Source organism: Rhineura floridana, chromosome 1 (genome assembly GCF_030035675.1).
Source record: "Rhineura floridana isolate rRhiFlo1 chromosome 1, rRhiFlo1.hap2, whole genome shotgun sequence".
Lineage (NCBI taxonomy): Eukaryota > Metazoa > Chordata > Lepidosauria > Squamata > Rhineuridae > Rhineura > Rhineura floridana.
Genome location: NC_084480.1, coordinates 106,286,984 through 106,302,293, shown reverse-complemented (window position 1 = coordinate 106,302,293; position 15,310 = coordinate 106,286,984). Strand labels below are relative to the sequence as shown.

The 15,310-nt window shown below is 40.4% G+C and overlaps 1 protein-coding gene across 10 annotated transcripts in view; it reads left to right on the top strand.

Annotated features, from left to right (window-relative positions):
• The window catches only part of CFAP95 (cilia and flagella associated protein 95), a 52,692-nt gene that overhangs the window by 10,813 nt on the left and 26,569 nt on the right, over positions 1–15,310 (top strand). For 4 of the 10 annotated variants that reach the window (XR_009762868.1, XR_009762869.1, XR_009762867.1 and 1 more), the window contains exons 2-5: positions 3,385–3,532; positions 4,420–4,528; positions 10,219–10,340; positions 11,039–11,107. Coding sequence is in view for 3 of the 10 variants with exons in the window: in XM_061628342.1 (XP_061484326.1) it covers positions 3,385–3,532; positions 4,420–4,528; positions 10,219–10,340; positions 11,039–11,107 (448 nt within the window). In the remaining 7 variants the exon portion in view is untranslated. The other 6 variants (XR_009762875.1, XM_061628356.1, XR_009762872.1 and 3 more) reach the window with 5 other exon arrangements.

Genomic DNA, 15,310 nt, shown 5'->3' with positions numbered 1-15,310 from the left:
AAGAGAAGTCTAAGGGGAGATATGATGGCACTTTTCAAATACTTGAAAGGTTGCCACACAGAGGAGGGCCAGGATCTCTTCTCAATCATCCGAGTGCAGGACGTGGAATAATGGGCTCAAGTTACAGGAAGCCAGATTTCAGCAGAACATCAGGAAATATTTCTTGACTGTTAGAGTGATACAACAATGAAATTAATTACCTAGGGAGGTGGTGAGCTCCCTAACATTGGAGGCATTGAAGAGGCAGCAGGACAGCTAACTGTCTAGTATGCTTTAACTTGGTTTCCTTACAGCCCCCATCCAACTATACTATTCTATGATTCAATTATCACTTTGTTGCTCTTTTATGAATCTTTCCCAGCTCTACAATATCCTTTTATTTTTATTTTATTAGTTTTATTTTCAGTCCCACAACACAAGTATCCCTTTCCTGGTAAGTTTCTGCTAATTCAGACACCATAGGTGGTTAGCATTTTTTGCCTCAATGTGCATCACTTTACACTGAACGGCATTTGTCATTTTTATTTTATTATATATCAACAACACAAACAAAACAAAATAAGATAAAAACAGTTGAACCATCTGAATAGAATTACAAAAGCTTAAGGAGATAAATGTGTGATACAGGGAGATAGTTTGCCATTTTAATGCACATTTGTTATGTGTGAGTGTGGCCACTGTGTATTTTTGTTGTTGTTGTTCCACTTTTCCCTTGCTCATTCTATCAAGATTTTTCTGAGGTGTTTCTTTTTCTTTGGGGAAAAGTTTCTTTTTGCTCTTAATTTTGTTAAATTAATTTAATTTTCTCTGTTATCTTTCAGGCACCTCTATTTTCCTGAGTGCTCCTTTACTTTCTTTGTACATTTTATTTTCAGATTACTATGCTGTACAGAAGTGTTTTGTTGATAGCCTTGATAATGAGATGAGCCTTTCAAATAGTTTGGTATTTTTATGACAGTGTAGACTCTGAAGATGTAATTATGATCTGTGATCTCTCTTCTTGTGCTTTTGGAGACATCCCCATGAAAACATCACAAATAATTTGCTCTTGCCCTTCCTTCAGCCTCGTTAGCTTATCTGTAGAGCAGAGCTCAGTCAAGTATACAACAAAATGCTATGCACCACATACTGGATATAGTGACTGTGTTGTTGGAGTAGCTGGGCAAGTGTCTGATCCTAGTGTAATATTCTAGGATTGCTCTGCCCAACTGCAATCTTGTGCACATACACCTGTGTGTATTGAACACACAATTCCAAATAACCATGGATAGGATTGCATTGTGAAAGATCTAAACACAGAAAGGGCATCAGAATTTTTATTATTATTTAAAGGATTTAACCAGATAAATACAGGCTGGAATAAAAATGTTGTGAGGTGACAGAAAGAAAGCAACCCTTATATATCAAACATCATACATCATATGAAACAAACATCATATATCATGGCACCCATGAAGGCCTCCTGTGACATTCCTGGCAGGTAGCCCAGAATCTGAGCGTTCATTAAAAAAAGAAAGTATGTGTCTAGCCCTCCTAGAAAGAAAGTTATGGAGCAAAACATGCAGATACCCTTCTCAGTGATTTATATGAAATGAACCTGCCTGTCTGCTCCTGCCTGCCGGTGTTATTAGCCAATAAGTGACCTCAGAGCTGTGATTGCTAAGTGAGTTGTTTGGACACCAGGCTATAGGATTCTCTGGGGTCCTAAAGACCTACCGTTTTGCCATCTCTTTCGGTGCACTTTTCTTGCTCCTGTCTTTTTTCCTAGTCATTGGATTCCCCTTCCCTTTCCCCTAGCAACCCAGCAAACTTTCCTCTGCTGGGTTCACCTGAGATCAGGTAATGCCTAGAAATTATTTTCTGCAAATACTACTTCACAATAAGTGTGGATGAATATTAAATAATCCCCCTCTCCCCAAAAGGAAAATATGAAAACTTTGCAAAGAGGCTTAGGCATGTCTCCTGCATTGCAGGAGCTAAAGACCAAGGACTTATTAATAATTCGCTGTATATTAAACCTATAGTACAATGGTATACATGCCTACCCAGTCAGAAATAAGCTTATTTGTGTTTAATGTGGCTTACTTCCAGGTAAGTGGGTATAGGGCGGAAGCCTAGGCTTTGGTTTATGGTTGGCATTGGGGAAAAACAGGGTTCTTGTGCCTTTAACAGCTGTATGTCAGGAAGAAATTAAAACAGGTCAAGACTTTTCTAGTGTGGAAATTATGGGGAAAACTTCACCATGGCTACTCTCTTAATTTTGTGTTAAGCCATGCCCCTTGACAGCCATTTTGTGATTGGTGCACCCAGCACTCTCTCAAAATTTGAAATATGCCCTCTGATCCAAAAAGGTTGGCAACTCCTGCAATGAATCCTCCAAGTTTGCTATCAGTTTGGAAGTGAAATAGGGGCACCCAGAAACAAGGTAGCAGTTTGTATATATTCAGGGGAGTCTCTGCATGTGCAAATATATAAAATCTTGTTTGAACTCAGCCTGACAAAGACTCATGAGCTGGAGATATGGAATACTGAGGTGTTTGTTGAGAAAAAGAAGGGGTAATTAATCTGTTCAAGTCCCTAACAGTGTATCCCGACATGCAATGGGGGTTGTGAACAATACAGAAACTATTACATCTGTATGAAGATCATGATGCAGAGAGACTCCTTAGCATTGTCTATATGACTGTGGTAATGTATGGGACAGGCCTGAGCCCACTGCAGGTGTCTATAATTGTACATGGGAACAGTGCACCTGGAGGAATCATATGGCAAACAGACACCATATACCTGCCTTTTCCCATCCCTGACACACATCTCTTCCAGGGTGTAGTTGTCCTGGGTCTCAGGGAGTCTTGGATCCTTGACTTTTTTGGGACCAGGGTCCCAGCAGGGTACCTATGTCTCCAGCTTACTAGCCAATCAGCATGAAAGGGAGAAGAGTCTTCTAACATGCTCCCTTGTTCTTTCTTGGTGATTGGAACTAATCAGAATGAAAGGAGGTGAGTCAGCCACTGAGAAGACCCTTTCATGCAGATTGGCTCCTAGGGACGTCTGTTGTTGTGGAAGGAAGAAAGCATTAACACGGATCTCATTCTCAACCCAGCAGAAAAAAAGGGGGGAGGGTGTGTGGCTGTGACTATGACTATTATGAAAGGATCCTGCGTGCCTGAATTTGCCACTGCACTACTGATGCCTTCCAAAAACTAGACAGGTGAAAGCATCATCTTATTTACTTGGATGTGCAGGAAATCCTACTGCACCCAATGAGTTAACCTAAATTTAATCAGAAATGCTGTATATATTAGGGCCTAAAAAAGGCTCTCTCCGGCCAATGGTCTAAGGCTGGATATTGTTCATGCGCATTCTTTTTCTTTCTCTTTCCAGCTGGCTACTTGCAGGAGGAACCCGGGAGGAAAGAAGTTCCGGTCCTGGGGCGGAGTGATTCCGAAGTTTTCTTTTTGTGTCGTCTATGGTTTCCATGGAGATTAGTGTGGGACTTAAAGTTCGAATGCTCTTGCCTTTTGCTCGTTCCGTTAGTTATTTGTAATTATTAGATAGTGAAAGGATTGGAAGCTTGGGAGGGGGAGTGCTTTTATTCGTATTTTAGTTATTTATGTATAAGGGTTGAGGTGGTGGGCACAGGTTTACATCATTATTACTATTAAAACGAACTCATGTATATTAGTTGCTACTTACCTGGCTATGTCTGTACACTGCTGCATGAGACCAAATGCTAAAAGTTTACAAATATAGTGGATGCTGAGGAACCAAGGCGCTTGGGATTTTGTGGCAGTCAAGTAAATTTTTGAAGATGGAATTAGGTCCTCCAGATGTGATGGAGCGCAAAGGAGCACTGACTTTGCGTTCCAGTTGTGCATACTATGGGAGACCCACTCTTGTATACCGCTGGTAAGAAAAAGGCATTATTGACTAATCTGGGTAAGATCTTACGTAATCCTGGCTTTCTACTGACAAGGCAAGCATTCCTTTCTCACAGTCCTGCCAAACTCACTTTGTTCCTTCTTCCAAACCAACAGACATAATATACTTTGGTTGCTTTAGCTATGGTGCTGCATCATTAGCTTTTCTGTAGCTAGACTATTCTGCATATTTCCAAAATGAAGTTAAAAGTCCATTAGGTGTAAAATTTGAATATAGTACTGTGTACTAATGTTACTTTTTTTGGAGAGGGTGTTGATTTTTAATTTTTCCATTTAGATGACTCTCTGTGCACATGTCCTGGCATGGTCCCTTGTCAAAGCAGTTTTTCCATTTTTTGTAGCACTTCAACAAATAACCTGAAAAAGCAGAAAGTAGCTCCCCACAATGTGACCAGTCCTACATAGTGTATGTACATTATGATGTGTGCACCTCTTTGGTGGTGCCCATATTGCTTAGTACCCTTTTTATTCTTTAAAGGTACAACAACAGAGAGGCGGAACCTAAGGACTATGACATACATGAAATTTCTTTGGGCTCTAAAAACTTATGTCGCTCTACCTACTGGCGACTTGGAACCGAGGATGAGGTAAGAAAGTGACCTTTCTATCACTTTCATGCTGTGTATACATTTAGTTGTATACATTTAGTTGAATTTGATATGCAGTATTGACATCCATTAATTTTTGAGCATGGAGATATATTGTGTAGCCTATAACATATTTAGAGTGTCATTTTAATCAGCTGCCACAATATTATTCCTTGTATTTAAGCATAAAGAGTACTTTAGAAATTATTTTAAAATAATTTTCAGTAGCAGTATAACCTCTTAAATGTTTATACCAGCAAGGGGCTTGCACCCTAGCCACATGGGAACGTACGACTTTTTTCTCAGAACCACTGACTTCCATGCCATATCATAGCTGTTTCAAAATCTGATTGCTGTTGCAGTGTGGAATGGAGAGCAGTATTTGATTGGGGTGGGGAATCTAATAGTCCAATTCTTTGCATATTTGCTCAAAGTAAATTCCATAATGGAGGTGGTAATACTGAGGCATCCTGAGAGGTAGATCCTGGCATAAGGGGCAGCAAGAGAAAATAGATGGAGACATTTCAGGGAGCAGAAGACCTTTAGATGGCTGAGGGTGCTAGAGCTAGATCAGGTGTAGACAATGTGGTGCCTTTCAGATGTTGTGGACTACAACTCCTATAATCCCTGACTGTTGGCCTTGCAGGCTGGGGCTGATGGGAGTTGAGTCCAACAACCTTGAGAGGGCACCATGTTGGCTGCCGCTGAACTAGATGATAGTAGATCACAGGAAGGAACATGTTGGGAAAGAAATGCAGAGAGATTAGGAGGACCAAAGCTGGGTAGGGTTTTGAACATGAAGACACAAAGATTCTGCAGGATACAGGAGTGGATGGGAAGCCAAGCCAAGCTAATGAAGGGATAAATGAGGTTCTTGCCTGAATTTCCCTGCAAAGCTTATGCCAGCATTTGCTAGTTAGCATTTAAGAGAACCGTTAGTCAATATGTGAGGGGTTTTTTTTACAGGTAATATATATTCCCCTTCTTTACTGTTTACACTAGTGCGTATATAGTAGTAAATTGCATATTGTAATTTTAGATAGCTGTCATATATCCCCTTAGATGATCTCAGTGGAATTTACTTCTGAGTAGACATGGATAGGATTGCACTCATGAAGGGGTACCTGGCTATTGTAATCACCTTGTAAAAGGCCACAATATTATCATAATTCATATGCCCCTTATACGCCACTCTTCTTGCAAGAATGCCATAGCAGATTAGAAGTGTTTTTAGTGCTTTTAGAATAGTAGAGTTGGAAGGGTCCTATAAGGCCATCAAGTCCGACCCCCTGCGCAATGCAGGAATCCAAATCAAAGCATTCCCGACAAATGGCTGTCCAGCTGCCTCTTGAATGCCTCCAGTGTTGGAGAGCCCACTACCTCTCTAGGTAATTGGTTCCATTGTCGTATGGCTCTAACAGTTAGGAAGTTTTTCCTGATGTCCAGTTGAAATCTGGCTTCCTGCAACTTGAGCCCATTATTCCGTGTCCTGCACTCTGGGACAATCGAGAAGAGATCCTGGCCCTCCTGTGTGTGACAACCTTTCATGTACTTGAAGAGTGCTATCATATCTCCCCTCAGTCTTCTCCAGGCTAAACATGCCCAGTTCTTTCAGTCTCTCCTCATAGGACTTTGTTTCCAATCTCTTGATCATCCTTGTTGCCCTCCTCTGAACCTGTTCCAGTTTGTCTGCATCCTTCTTGAAGTGCGGAGACCAGAACTGGATGCAGTATTAAAGATGAGGCCTAACTAGTGCCAAATAGAGGGAAACTAATACTTCACGTGATTTGGAAATGATACTTCTGTTAATGCAGCCTAATATAGCATTTGCCTTTTTTGCAGCCACATCACACTGTTGGCTCATATTCAGCTTGTGATCAACAACAATTCCAAGATCCTTCTCGCATGTCGTATTGCTGAGCCAAGTATCCCCCATCTTATAACTGTGCATTTGGTTTCTTTTTCCTAAGTGTAGAACTTTGCATTCATCCCTGTTGAATTTCATTCTGTTGTTTTCAGTCCAATGCTCCAGCCTATCAAGGTTCCCGTAACTGCCACTTCATCCACCAAATCATCTCTTTTGGGTAGAATCAAGTCCAGGATAGCTGATCCTCTGGTTGCTTCCTCCACTTTCTGTAGGAGAAAGTTAACTCCAACACAAGTCAGAAATTTCTTGGAGGGGCTGTGTTTGGCAGAGTTTGTCTCCCAACAGATATCTGGATAATTGAAGTCCCCCCTTACTGCTACATCATGCCTCCTCGAAACATTGCCAATTTGCTTTTCAAAAGTTACATTCTCGTCTTCTCCTTGATTGGGTGGTCGGTAGTAGACTCCAAGCACCACATTCCTTTTATTACTTGCCCTATTAATTTTAATCCAGATACTCTCGGTGCAGCTACCAAGCTCATCTTCCTGTATTTCTGTGCATGGATATATATTTTTAACATATAGTGCGACTCCACCTCTCTTTTTATTCCTTCTGTTCTTTTTGAACAAGTTGTATCCTTCAGTTGCGGCTCCCATCCAGATAGCTCACATAGCTAGATAGCATGGGCATCCCTAATTTGCATGGGCATCCCTAATTTGCATTATTTTCAGCAAAAATTTTATTATTTAAATAGGCTAATACTGTATATAATTTACAGAACTAAACATTTAGTCCAATTATTTTAATTATATAGCATTTTTTCAGTTTTGAGAATATGAAAACTACAATAAATTGTTAGCATGTTATAGTGTAATACAGATTTCATAGGAATTAGGTCTAGGACCTATTGGACCAGAAACATCCCTCTGTTAAAATATTATTTAACTTGAGAGAAATATGAAAATATACCAGTGAACATACACATTTATTATAAATATTCAATGGGCTTTCCACCTATAGCATGTTTTCTCTTGGGTTAGAATACGGCAATGTGCTGTAGATACATAAAAAGCACCCAATAGAGCTTGCATTAGGTTGGGTGAAGAGGAAATTGGAATAAATGCCAGTTTCAGTTGGACAGAAAATTGCTGGCGTACTTTTATGGTTTGGAAGAAATATGACTAGGCTTGTGTGCAACATTTAGCCTTGATTGCTATTTTCAGCCACAAAAGGAGAGCTGTGGAGTGTTTGCTTTAAGAAGAAAGCCTGGAAATGTCTGCATGATAGGACTAAAAAGGTAATCCAGAGTTCTAGTAGAGTTTAGGTGGTAATGGTTAAAGGCCATTTCAAAATATGTTGTTCTTTTAACATTGGGACCTAAATGTTTGAAGTTAATTCTGACTAAAGAGTTTCATCCTGTTGAACACAGTGGGATGTATTATTGCACTGTAAGTCCCGTTGAAAGGAATGAGACCAGTTAGTCACTCTTCAGCAGGAATTAGTTATGGCTAAAGTTATCTGCAACAGCTGGTATAGCACAGTGGGGAAGAGAGCCTGACTGGGAGTCCAGAGTCTGTGAGTTCAAATCCCCGCTCATGTCTCCTGGGTGTCAAGGGCCAGCTAAAGATCACCCCCACAGTGAGTGGCTCAGGGGTTACATGCCCTGCCACCCGTGTAGCCGTGGGCAAGCTGCATAGTCCCAAGGAGCCCACTTGCCCCCCAGCTGGCAGTTGCGGACAAGGAAGGGGCTGGCTTGTGCAGCTGTGGCAAGCTGAGCAGACCCTAGCCAGCTGGGGAGGACTAGCCTCAGAGGGAGGCAATGGTAAACCCCCTCTGAATACCGCTTACCATGAAAACCCTATTCATAGGGTCACCATAAGTCAGGATCGACTTGAAGGCAGTCCATTTCCATTTTTCAAAGTTAGCTGCAGCAGCAGGGCCAAACTGTCCTCAGGAACACATCTTAATACTGTTCTATCTCATATGAGAGCATAATTTTTTTTTTTGTTAAGGATAGAGTAATGTTTAATATACAGCTTTGTCTGGAAGATGCATTGTGTTCATGTAAAAGGAAATTTGGGGAGGTACAGCTTTTCTCATTCTTACAGTACTATCATATAACAAGCTGTGTCTACTGAAGTTCTCTCTTCTGCATAACTGTTAAATGTACAGGAGATCTGTCTGCATCTAGATATTTGAAGTCAATGGAAAAGTATGCTTATAGCATTTAGTCTTTGTTGCAAAGGCTTCTGTTACACAGTGATTTTGACTGAAATGTTGGGGTAGAGAGTGTATTGGAGTTCAACAAGGAAAATGTGGGTTCAAATCTCTTTTTGACCATGAAACTCGGTGGGTAGGCTTGGGCCAGTCACAATCCCTCAGCCTACTAAGGTCAGAGTGGTTGTGCTCCTTGAGAAAGATCATTCTAATAATAAAAACATTTTTATTTAGAGATATTTATATATACTCAGAGATGTTCTTATATTCTTCCTCCTCATCAGTATATTTTAACAGATTATCCTGTCATACTTGATGCATGATCATCATTCACTGAATGTATCATTCCATGACCATTTGCATGTGTAAAAAAGCCATCAGAAAGTAACTACTACAGAGATAGAACTTTCATATAACTAGTTGTCAATCTAAACACAGTTATTTTCAATGGAGACAATTCACACATGATTCAGCTGTGTGTTGATTCATCAAGTAATAACCAAGTGTTATAAATGTAGTGCATACTAGTAGGAGGGATAGGTGAGGAGTAGATGAGGCTGGTCTGCTGGGAACATCAAAGCTACCATAATTCATAAAGAAGGGTGCTGAGGAGTTTGCTCCTTTTTGATATTAATGGGATCCATCTAAGTAATCAGAATGTGCTCCTTACTTAACTTTCTGAGGCTAATTCCAAATCAATTCCAAAACGGTCATTACATTATCATAGCAGTTAAGATGGTGATACAAACATGAATGCTGATTTAAATGTAAGTAAATTATTAATGTATGTATTGACTATGTAGATGGTGTCAGACCATCATACAAAAAACATGAGGACATATAGATGCACTATGTTATCATTACATATTAAAATAAAAGAGGTTTGTGGGTAGCATTTTAAAGTATTTCTACGTAACAACTATTTCCCAACATTCTGTTACATTCTGATCTTTCATACTTCAATTGTGTCAAAGAACCACAAGTCAGTGAATCAATATGAGGGAGGAATGATATGCAGTGCATCAAATTTGCCTTGCCTCCCATTGAATCAGAATTTCCTCAGAAGAGGCTTTATTTATTTTCAGCACATTTGGAACCAGTTTTTTAATTGTGGTTGGTGGACACATTCCTTATCTGCATCTCTAGGAAGCAAACTCCACTCTCAGCAGTGGCAAAGGACATAAGACCAAGAGATAGAAGGAAACTTGTGTACCTTCTTGTCCTTGCATAAAACTGCTGATGCAGGCAAAGTAATGGTAGGATTAAGCCTGCTTCTGGAAGTCTGTCCAATACTTTATGCTTCCTAGAATGGAGAAGTCGTAGTGGTGAGTTTGATGGGGCAAAAAAGCTGGAGTCATGAGGGAGGGTGGGTTGGGATACAGTGGGGTGGGGATGAAGCATTATGGGAAGCAGTAGAGGCAGGGGAAGTAAAAGGGAACGGGGAAGGATCAGGGCCTCCTTCCACATAAACACTTCCCACCCACAAAAATTAATGGACCTTAAAAAAAAACTCATAAAAGCACAAATAATTGTTCATTACATGTAAAAATAAGCTGACATGGTGTGTTTCTAAACCTTTTGCTTTTCCCCATAAATTTCCTTTTAGAAATGGATAACCACATCTCAGGACCATTTGTCTCAACCCTACAGAATTAAAGAATATCAGGAACTAGAGATTCGGAAGCCTCTGTTGGATGAAGATGCTTTTGAGTTAGGTGTTACTGACAGGTATTTCTGAATCTTTTTGAATCCATGTTCAACATTCAAATAATACTGCATTACAGAATATAAGACTTCATGTATTTCTGTTTCCTCCCTTTTTCCCCTTCAGATCTTGCACCATTTGTTCTCCAAATACTGAAGGCCATTAATAATAGTTCCTACATCTGCTCCAAGGTCTATGATAGAGGTGGCAGTTCACCAAATAAATAATAGGTAGAAGGTAGAAAGATTAACTGGCACCCTCCATTAAATTCATTTTAATAAATCCAGTACAGAATTAAAGTTGTACCAAGCCTCTTTGTTCTGTTGAGACAGAAAGTTCAACTCTATACTGGAGATATTTGTCAGAATGAGAATAGTGTTGATCTTCAGCTACTGCTAAGTTAAAATTTATTTAAGTTTGAACCAGTCTGTCACATTTCATCCAGTAGAGAGCAGTGCTGACCATTTACAGAAATGTAGTGTAATAACCCTAGAACAATGTCAGCTGTGTCAAAAGCAACTGCATTTCATTGCAGCATGGAAACACTGAGAATAAAAGAGCACCTTCCATTTGTCCCTTAATAATTAACTGAGTGATCAGTTATTTGCTACTTGAATACTTCAAGTGGGAATTGAATTCATCATAAAACTGTTAATAGTATCAGGCATACTTAATTCTTTTGATTTTGCTTGTAGTCTGAAAACTGTCTTTTTTTTTGCAGGGACACAGGGTTACCTGAGGCAGATTTTGGAGCTGTATTGCCACGTCACTCTCCAGATCACTTTAAAATGTTAGTACTTGCAAAATTGTAATAGCTAGTTTAGTGATGATGCTCACGTAGTTATAAAGTGTTCACAAAAAAGAAATTGACAACCACTGTTTTTGTTTTGGATAACATGTGACATTATTCTTGGCCACCAGTGTGCACTAGCTTCAGTTTCAATGTAGCTAATTATTTTATTAGTTATATTTTGCCTTAGAATATTGATAATAGGACACTTATTTTCAATCAAGAAAAATAGGAAAAAGGATTTCTGTCCATACAGCATTGTTATAGTTCTTGTGATATATTATTTTCCTTGTGATCTTTCTAGAAGTAGTTACATAGGATAACTTGAAATTGCTTAGAAAGACTGGAGAACCCAGTTCTTTATGGTATGCTTTGACAAAAATGTGCATTCTGAAACAGGATGAAGCAGATTATCTAGATCCATTCCAGTCGGGCTTCAGGACTGGACATGGAACTGAAACAGCCTTGGTCGCTCTGGTGGATGATTTGAGGAGGGCGTTGGATAGGGGAGAACATGCATTCCTCGTCCTCCTGGATCTCTCAGCGGCTTTCGATACCGTCGACCACGGTATCTTGTTAGATCGCCTAGAGGGAATGGGAATAGGGGGCATTGTTTTATGGTGGTTCCGTTCCTATCTCTCAGACAGGCATCAACGGGTAGCATTGGGAGATGAGGTTTCAGACCCTTGGCCTCTCAGCTGTGGTGTGCCACAGGGTTCTATCCTCTCCCCCATGCTATTTAACATCTATGTAAAGCCGCTGGGTGCCATCATCAGGAGATTTGGGCTGCAGTGTCACCAATATGCGGATGACACTCAGCTCTATCTCTCGTTTAAATCCTCACCAGAGTTGGCTGTGGATACCATTTCCAAGTGCCTGGAGTCTGTAAGTGAATGGATGGGAGGTAATAGGCTGAAACTAAACCCTGACAAGACCGAGGTGCTGCTCGTGGGAGACAAGAGAAGGTTAGGAGATATAGACCTGGTGTTTAATGGAGTAAGACTGCCCCTGAAGGACCAGGTCCGCAGCCTCGGGGTCATTCTTGACTCCCAGCTGTCCATGGAGGCTCAGATTTTGGCAGCGAGCCGGGCAGCTTGGTATCAATTACATCTAATACAGAGGCTGCGTCCCTACCTTCCTGTCCATCTGCTCCCCCGGGTGGTACATGCCCTGGTCTCCTCTCGCTTAGACTACTGTAATGCGCTCTACGTTGGGTTACCCTTGAAAACGGTCTGGAAATTACAGCTGGTACAGAACGCGGCGGCACGTTTGATTAGGAACAGCCGTCGCCGTGATCACATCACTCCGGTGTTAGAAGACCTACACTGGTTACCAGTTGTTTACCGGGCCCAATTCAAGGTGTTGGTATTAACCTTTAAAGCCCTTTACGGTTTCGGCCCAGTTTATCTGAAGGAGCGCCTCCAGCATCACCAAATATGCCGCCCGACGAGATCAGCCTCACAAGACCTTCTCTCGGTCCCACCAGTTAAAACAGCTAGGCTGGTGCGGACCAGAGAGAGGGCATTCTCGATTGTGGCCCCCACCCTCTGGAACTCCTTGCCCTATGATCTTCGCCGTGCTCCCTCCCTGCCAAGTTTCCGCCAAGCCTTGAAAACCTGGTTATTCAGACGGGCTTACAAGATTCTTGGGGCGGACTAGTTTCTATCTTGTTGCAGTTGTGGGTGGTTTTTAGATTAATTACAGTTGATGTTTTTGCTTATATGTTGTATTTTATATTGTATTTATCCTATCCTTTTATGTACGCCGCCTAGAGTGGCCGTTAATTCGGCCAGATAGGCGGCTTAGAAATAAAATTTTATTATTATTATTATTATTACTTCAGTATTTCTATTGCTTTAACCTGAATCAATGAAATATTTCCCTGGCAATTTAGACTGCAATCCTATATCCATTTACCTGGTAAGATCTCGCTATAAGTGACTTTAGTGTTATCACTGGCATTAGTCCCCACCCAAAGTAACAAAATTAATGGGTGTATGTTCTGTCATATTCTTTCCACCTTTTCTTCATTTGTGTATGTTTATGGGATGCTGTATTGGTGCAGGTTCACCAAATAGCAATGTGCAGTAGTGGCCCAAGAGTCTTACTGGCTCCATTGGCAAGTATTGAAGACCTTGTCCATATTTGAGCATTATTTAGCTATTAATCCACATTTTCCCCATTCAAATTAGACTGGAGTAGTCCACACCCTAACATATTTGAATTTGTATATGAGGAGCAACTTCCATCTTTTCCATTCATACCAGTAGGCATTCCCTTTTGTGTGCTCTCCCACCTTCTAATTTGTTGATTCCATTATGCCAATGAAGTACCAAATAGGTACTTAGTTCATGCAGACAGGCATATAGGTACCTTGTTTCTTAAAAAAAATCCCTGCCCAAGAAGTACACAAAACACAGTCAGCAAATTATAAATTTGCTTGTGTAGTTTTCTGGTTTTGTGCAAATCTGAGGGATCAAAAGAAAAATATATATACATAAGGCTATGTTCCTCCATTCATGAGCACACCCAGAATACATCTGGTGCAGAAATGTTTAATGTGCTTTTCTTGTGTAGATTTCTGATTTTGTGCAAATCTGAAGGATCAAAAGTAAAAAAAAAAGTAAGGATAGGCTCTGTTCATGAGAACTCAGGAAATAGTTACGAACACTGCAGGAAAAGAAATGAAAACATAGAGGAAATAGTGTGTATGGAAAGGGGTGCAGCAGAAAGTGACAGTTGATTCACCCACCCTAAAATACCAAAACAAATAGTCTTCAAGTTTAAGTAGAGTGGTTTGGAGCCTGATTGTACCCAATTTATCAGATCATCCCTGTGTATTAGGTAAACCCAAATTTACAGGGGGAAAGCGTCAAGATTGGTGGTGTTTGAGGGTAACATCAAGTGAACTATGCAAATTAAATGGGAATGCAAGCAGCTGTTAAATACACAGCAAACTCCATTGTGGACAAACCCAAAGTCTATTACCTTTTCTTGTGGGAGATGGCAGTAGCAAGGGAACTGTAGAAGCAGCAGGAATTGAGTATATTGACTGGCAGGAAGCATTTAAAGGTTGTTATTATTTATCATACTTTTATACTTCCCTTCATCCTGAAGGATTCCAGGGTGGTATATGAGTAAATGAAAATAACCACTACAACAAAAATTCAGTAAAGTACTCAACCAAATTGGCAGTGAACAAAAAATATGTAACTGAGCTTATCGTCCTCCCCAAAATGCCTGAGTGAAAAAGTGTGTTTTAAGGTAACCCCAGAAAGATCTTCACGAGGGAGGCAACTGTCCTCAAAAGTGAGGACATTTCACAAATGGGATGCCACCACAAAGAAGGATCTATTGTGTCACCATCCAATGGGCTAAACTCACTGGTGGCCCTGTAAGAAGGTAAGAGGCAGCAAGGCCAAGGCTGATTCTCTTGGAGGTGGTCTGAGTGCTTAGAAACCAAAAAGCCAGATGCTGTTAATCCCATTCCCTCTGTCTGTGTGGGAGCCCAGATCCAATAATCCTATACTCCCTGCTGAGTATTGCCATAATCTCCCTAAGTGTGGAGATAACTGTAATTGGTTTTGTCTGTTTTTGTTTTGTTTATTTTTTTTATGTACCTCATTTAATCAAAAAGTTGCAGTGTTTTACCTCACTGGAATGTCATACAATTTATGGACCCAAGCTATAAAAACAATTAGCATTGTGACTGAGACTGGAATAAGAGACACTGGAGTAAAAATCCACCTCTATAATATCGATATGAAGAACAATAATTTTATTGATGTTCCTTTCATTTTTTATATTTCTTTTCAAAACATCAATATTTCCTTTAAAATTAAAAATATCAATATCAATATTTTTTGCGAAAGAAAATATGGATCAGTAAAAGCAGGCTTGCAGACAAAAAATGAACGTGAATTGATACTGGCCTGTTTGGTTGACAGAATTCTTTTAAACTGACACCGGCCAACAAAGCCCATCCCTAGACTGGAGGAAAGTAGATGACTAGCAGTAACTTTTGGGAAAGGCTTTGAAATGCAATACAGCAAAGTAGGGACTTCCCGGAAGGATTTCTCCGCCTGTGGCTGCCTCTGAGATGAGCTCTGTCTCAGAGGAAGCTTTTTTCAGTTTAAAATCAGTCAAAAGGGAACTTTGACTGGTATAAATGTTCTCCCAGGCAAGGGTGAACCGAAGATTATC